Raw genomic sequence first — 6,883 nt, 5'->3', positions numbered from 1 at the left:
CTAGCAAACTCTCCACAGGTACCATGAAAGAAAAATCAGGGGGAGGATCCTTGAGGTCGGTGATCTCATACTCTAGAGGACCTAGTCAACCAAGGACAAACATAAGCTCTCTCCACCATGGGAAGGACCATATGCGGTGGCTAAGGTGATTCAACCGGGCGCCTACAGGCTGAAGAACGACAACGACAATGATCTCACCAATACGTGGAACATCAAATAGTTACGTCGTTTCTGTCCCTAAACTTTAGTCTTACCACCATTCAATGCTTGCTCCCTACAGCACCCTAGCCTGAGCACTCTTGACCTGGGTCGCTCGAGGGCTCCACGGGGGTGCAATACCACCCCCTTTTTACTATCATTTTCTACTATCATGTAGTAACACTTTTTTCCCAAACAAAAGGGCGTCGCCCAAACTAAAGGGCATCTCGTTCCTTTGATTACCCTACATAACTTATGCTTTAGCCTCAAGACCGATCACACCCCTCCATGACCTATAGTTACAAGTAGCTGAGCCTCGCGGGCCACACCCGGGTTCTTAAGGTTGCAGCCTATGGGTCAATGGGCAGGTGCGAAAAAGAAACAATAAAAAACAAAGCTACGCAAGGATAAAAACAAGGGCAGATGGGACAAGCTTTGCCTTATGAGTGATTTCATCACAAAATGAACTTAAAATATTCACGAATGTAGAACTGTTCACACAGGGGCTCCCCCACGAATTCATCTTTTACATAAACTGACTATTTCTACTCTAACTCTATTGTGGCCCCCCGACGGCGTCGGTTAACGGTGCAGTTAGCGAGGATGAAGGCAGCTCGGTTGCGGTCGGGACGACGATGCTCAGCTCGGCTGTGATCGTGACGATGTTCGGCTCGGTTGGGGGTAGAACGATGCTCGCCTTCGACTAGGCCTCCGCTACCTCCGTAGGCTGGGCGACGTCTTCTCGGCCCACATCTGCAGCCACGGTTGAACTATGAGCCTCCATCACCCACTGCGCGGTGACCTGCTCAGCGACCACCTATGGGTACAGCACCAAACTATCCCCCAGCGCATGGATCTAGTCTGCGCTCCACCCGTTGGCATATCCTCTATAGATGGCCATGAAGTCTAGATCAGGGTAGTGGGTCACCACTGAGGTCAGCACCCCCAACATCTCATAGAACATGCTGTTAGAGATGAGCGCCCGAACTTCATTCAGGACCTCCACCAGCTAGACGGTGGGCGTACTGGTGCTCGGTCCCGACCCGAACACCTCAGAGACCACCACCTACGCAATGTTGCAAAGCTGGTTGAGCTCCCATCAAGAGCACATCTCTCCTCAAGGGACTAGGCTAGTGCCTCCACGCCCCAACCAACCACCGCTTTGACCATCTCTAGCTCTTGCTCTAGAGAGCCGATCTTCCCACCCAATTCTGGAAATGGACGACAAATTTAGGAGCAAGGAAAAGAAAAATTCAAGGCATCAACCAAGGGCAGAATAGGTACATACTAAGGCAGGTGCTTTTGAGAACAGAAAGCCCTTCCTCTTGCTGGGTTACCCTCTCGAGCAGCCGAGTGTTTGACTCCTATGCCCCGAGGATCTGCCCTCGGAGCGCGATGACCTCCTGCTCAGTGTCTGATCGGGCCTTCCGCTCCATGTCCAGAGCCTTTAGGGACTTCCTGAGTGCCACCTCGATCTCCACCAAGTGGCCCTTCGCCGCATCAAGTTTCTGCTCGGCAGCAGCCGCCTACTTGACCGCATGCAGCTCCACCGCCTAGGCTCCTATCACCTCGACCGCCTAGTCTTGGGACTCATGGTGGGCAGACTCTAGCTTGTGCCTGAGCATGTTGACCTGCCACAACGCCACCGCCTCTTGCTCCATCCGACCATGCTCCTTCTAAAGAAACTGGGACTTGCGGATCGACATCATCTCTAGGTCCTACGAGACAAGAAGCAGGCGTGCTGAGACAACCGTTTAAATGCCAAGGAATCAAAGACAACACCAGGAATGCAAAAAACTTACCTCTACAATGCATGGCAGGTCGACAGTCATGTCCTGATGGATGAGCCCAACCCTCTCCAAAGCCTCCTTGAGCTTCGCCTTGGTAAGGGCAAGATCAAACTCCATCGACAGTCCTCTCTCCCCGAGCAGGTACCAAAGCCTAACCTCCTCCTCGTCGTGAAGGACGTACTGGGCCTTTCTCGACTCATCAGGGCAAGGCCACATCAGCTCGCGGGTCGCCCCCAACCCGACGAAAGATCCAGCCATTACAGTATCAAGCGACGACCGGATCATCACCAACTCTTGGGACTATGGGATGGCTGGCAGCTCCACCCCGATGTCTTCCTCACCATCGAAGGGGATGTCCACCACTAGGACTCCATGGCTCATCGGTGGCTGCTCTACCTCTGTCCTGGCCGTGGCTTCTCCGCCCCCCTCCAGCTCTGACCAGGCGGGCGAATCATGCGCTCCTTCACCGGGCGAGATAGGGAACCTAGCTTCCCTCCTCTCCTCCTCCGCAACCAGTGGGGGAGGGTTCGCAAGAGTCACCTCTGACCTAGCCTCCGCCGTCACCATGGGCATCATCTCCATCACGGGCACCGCCGTGCTCATGACCAGTCGGGAAGGCGCAACCCCCATTAAGGAAGGTCATGCCGCCACTAGCTTGCTTCCCCTTCGCTCATCACAACCCGCCGCAGGCTGGGTTTCCACTCTTCTCGCATGGGAGGTGGGGAGATCCCTAGTCCTGTCGGCTCCTGGCCACTACCACACAAAGCACAGGTTAGTCATGCTCAAAAACTCAACTATGAAAACAAAGAGAAGCATGAATACATACCTATACAAAAGCGGTAGAACCTTGAAGCCTCGACCGATTGACGATGAGTCGACCGAACGAGGATCGCTCGGGGGTCGCGACCCGTGCCTTCTCGGATCAACCGAGGGTGGGGGTGACCTAGCCAGTCCTTGTTCGGCCCATGAATGGCCACACCCACCAGCTCGTGGCGAAACCACTAGAGCAACTGGCGGAGTATCTCCCCATTGGGGGTCGCGCACACATGTCGACCACGAAGACCTAGGGGAACGATCATGTCCCCTCGACCGACCATCATGCTTCGCCACACTCGGAGCAGGGGGCCATGAAGCCAACGATGCCTCTGAAGGGCACAACAACCGCGCCTGCTTTGCCTCCCATTTGCAGGCGGCATCCTCGCCCGTGACATGTTTCCTTGACTCAAGACCATCACCGCACATCTTCGTATAGCGCCCACCGCTGACAGCCACAGCCGTAGGCTCACGGTGATCCACCAATGTCACAGCAGTGCCCCTGTCTCCCTCATCCTCTGAGGAACTCGCATCATCACCCGTCTCTGTGTGCTCCTCCGACTCGAGCTTTGCCTCCACGTCGCTCCGGCTCTTGCCACCACGGACCCGCTGGTTGATCTCCTTCTCCTTATCAAACCTCCTCTGGACCTTCTTGTTTTTCTTCTTCTTATTGGCAAGCGTGGCCTCCCTCTAGGTAGCTTGCTGAGCCACGCCTTTTGTCCCTCTCGAAAGATGCGGCTAGGATTTATGCCCCGTGAACCCCTATGAAACAGGCGGCGTAAAATCGATCTAAAAATCAACATAGAAAGGAAAAAAGGTCACGGGAAAGGAGTATACCAGATCGGACAGCTTCGTGGCATGGAGAGGTCCGAGCGTCCCTTCGAGGGACTCATTATCCCCCAACTACAGCACCCGATCAAGACAACTCCAGACTTCATCCCTTTACAACTCCTCCTCCGACGCGTGGTTGAGATCCATTGGGCCAAAGTATTCCCACATCATCCGTGTTCTCTCCACCAACGAGGCAACCCGACGGCGGAAGAAGGTATCGAAGACCCACAACCCATCAAGGCCATGCCGCATGAGCCCCCGAAGCTCTGTCTTGATGATCTCCAGCTTGTTCTACCGATGGGCAGGACCCCATGACCAACTTTCCCTCCTCTCCGGTCTCTCCCCGGTGAACACCGGAAATGGCGCCTTCGCCGGGTTGCTGATGTAGAACCACTCGCCATGCCATCCCCTGTTGGAGTCACTGGGGGAGTATGTCGGGTAGGGGACCGAGGGCTTAGGCCACTTCTGCAGGGCGAACTCACTGACCGAAGCGATTCTAGGTGGTTTCCCCTTGGACAGGGCCCGCTAGCTGAAGATCCGTCAGAAGAGGTCCACGTGCGGCTCCATCCCGAGGAAGGACTCATAGACGGTGACGAAGCCAGCGATGTGTAGCACCCTAGCCGGGGTGAGGTGCTGCAACTCTAGGCCCCACCCATTGATGAGCCCGCGCAAAAACCAGTGCGCGGGGTACCCGAGCCCACGCTCGTGGAAGGCAAGGAAGGAGACGACCTCATCGGCCCGGGGTTGCGGAACAACCTCCCCCGGCGTGGGAGCCCTGATCCACCGGTGTGAGCCTCCGTCAGCAAGGAAGAACGAGCAGGCAAGCCTAGATCGGGCAGCAAGAGAGAGAGAGAGAGAGCGCGCACCTTAACCTAGCTGGGCGGTGGCGTCCGGCTGGCGAGGCCCGTGCCCGCAGCGGTTGCCTGCGCGGCCGGGGCCAGGCCACGCAGGGCTATGTCCGCGCCCCTTGCCACGTGCTCACCGACGGCGGCGGCCGGGCTCGCCCGTGCCCATGCCCATGCCCATGCCCATCGGGCCTACTCGCCCGTGCCCAGCACCGTGCTTGCACCACCGCCGGGCCCCACTCGCACCGTGGACGACCTAGCCCTACGCCCACGCCGATGTGCGGATGTGCCGCAACATCGGGAGAGAGAGGAAGGAGAGGGTAGAGGTGGAGTGGAGAGATGGAGAGATGGCGGAGAAGAGTACGGGATCCCGAAGAGTACAGGCTATCCCTTCCCTCGGCGTTGAGTCATACCCGCGCCAATGTACGAGGCTCGGCGTTAGCTGAAGAGACGCCAAGCTCTGTGGGGCCCATATCCTGCGTGGCTAAGGGGACTAGGGTCTTTGCTGACATGGCACGGCGCCGAGCCGCAAACTTCGGCGTCTCTTCCTATGACACCGAGCTTTGGTCTATTTTTAGAAAATGCTTCATCAGGGGTGTAAAAAAAGTTTTTAAAAAGGATCAAAATATAAATTTTTCGCATTCCTCCACTGGCCTCCTTTTATCTCACCCCGCTTCCTCTCCTTCCCTCTCTCACCACACGCACACTCTCTTCCTCCCCTTCTTCACCCACTGCGAGTGGTCTCTCCCTCCCCTCAGCCATAGCCATGGCGACCACCACTTCTACCTCTTCACCTCGGCACATCTCCCTCACAGCTGCCGCAAATAGGAGTACGTAGTAAACAGCCGCGCCGTACATAGGTTCAGTCGAGTTTCAGTCGTGGGTAGCCATATATATATAGCACTATAGTATACAAGAACGGTAGAGACAGACAGGGCAGTGGGGAGATGATGCTGGGGAAGCAGAGATCCGGGCGCTCGTCGCCGGCGGCGCGGCAGCAGAAGCAGCAGAACCACATGCGGCGGACGACGAGCATGACGGAGTTCGCGGCTCCGGACGTGCTAGCGGACGTGGCGGAGGAGGAGGACGAGGAGCTGCAGCTGCTGCCGGCGCACGCGGAGGCGGCAGCGGCAGGGGAGGCAGCCGCCGAGCTGGAGGCGGACCCCTACGGGTGGGCCATCGGCGGCGCGGCTGCGGCCGGGCGGGCCGACTGGCTGGCGGCGTACCGCGCCCGCGCGGCGCCGGCGCTGGCGGGGCTCCGCCGGAACTCGGCCGCCGAGGCCGCCGCGTTCCTCCGCGCCTGCGGGCTCTGCAACCGCCGCCTCGGACCCGGACGCGACACCTTCATGTACAGGTACGCGGCTGCCTTTAGTTCTACTGTAGTCCCCTGCGTGCACACACACCACCACAGTCACGGCCCACACAGATCGAGATATGAGACAAATCAGTGGATGGATCTGCTTGCAGGGGCGACACGGCGTTCTGCAGCCTCGATTGCCGGCAGCAGCACATCACGATCGAGGAGTGGAAGGAGAAGTGCGCGCTCGCCACGCCGCCGCCGGCGTCCGACCCGGTGGTGCCGCTACCGCCCAGCGGCGCGGGCTCCGACAAACCCGGCACGGTCGCCACGGCCTTCTGAGGGGAGGCGATTGATGATCCAGGCATGCAGCTAGCTCCGGCGCGCCATGCACCACACACGTCACATGCACATCTCTATCTACTACTAGGCGTGGTCAGCTAGTATATGTAATATGCTCAGAGCACGCACTGTGGCTGCGGTGTTGGCTCATCTGCGTGGATGCATGCATGCCACGCATACATGATACATACATACAGGCATTTTGATCTCAGTCTCTGCCCGGCCCGAATCCGACGTATCATGCATATATGATCATCAGTTGCTATCCTATCGATCATGCAGGCCTTGAGATTTCAGAACGCCGGGTTTTTAATTTCCCCATGATCTGTACCGGTTTCGGTGTGAAATTCCGGCGTGTTGCATGCATGATATAGATGGTTACCGGGATGGGTCACGGGTATTAATACGTTCATGTATGCGATTCTTCACCGATGTGGACATGTGGTGGACAACCCCAAAAACAAAAATGTCCTGATGATTCTCACGGGCTCATGCGTGCACGAATCTTCCACAGCTCGCGTACTGTACACTGTGTCTGCACTCTGAACCACACTAGTATGGCCCTATGAGCACAATAGCACATCACGAGATTGCGACTAATAATCATGACATGAGACTGACTAAGGCCGATCGAGCTGGCAACTACACCGACGAGCACCTTCGATCCATTGTATTCACATATCAATTGTTAAAGTCACTGTACGTATCTCGTTGCTACGATCTTATCCTAAATTATAAGCCATTCCAATTATTCTTCTCGAAGAGTC

At 56.8% G+C, this 6,883-nt stretch overlaps 1 protein-coding gene across 1 annotated transcript; it reads left to right on the top strand.

The window, feature by feature from the left end:
* Positions 1-5,159: 5,159 nt before the first annotated feature.
* Positions 5,160-6,363, top strand: LOC136473445 (FCS-Like Zinc finger 6-like). The gene is made up of 2 exons (XM_066471087.1): positions 5,160-5,831; positions 5,945-6,363. The coding sequence occupies exons 1-2, from the start codon at positions 5,425-5,427 to the stop codon at positions 6,114-6,116; spliced, it is 579 nt and encodes a 192-aa protein (XP_066327184.1). The 5' UTR covers positions 5,160-5,424; the 3' UTR covers positions 6,117-6,363.
* The last annotated feature ends 520 nt before the right edge of the window (positions 6,364-6,883 follow it).

This window comes from Miscanthus floridulus, chromosome 8 (genome assembly GCF_019320115.1).
Source record: "Miscanthus floridulus cultivar M001 chromosome 8, ASM1932011v1, whole genome shotgun sequence".
NCBI classification, from domain to species: domain Eukaryota; kingdom Viridiplantae; phylum Streptophyta; class Magnoliopsida; order Poales; family Poaceae; genus Miscanthus; species Miscanthus floridulus.
This window is presented reverse-complemented; position numbering and strand designations above follow the sequence as displayed.

Coding starts and splice junctions, on each gene's coding strand:
- LOC136473445 (XM_066471087.1), top strand. CDS start 5,425: ATGATGCTGGGGAAGCAGAGATCCGGGCGCTCGTCGCCGGCGGCGCGG. Junction 5,832..5,944: donor CGCGACACCTTCATGTACAG/GTACGCGGCTGC, acceptor ATCTGCTTGCAG/GGGCGACACGGCGTTCTGCA.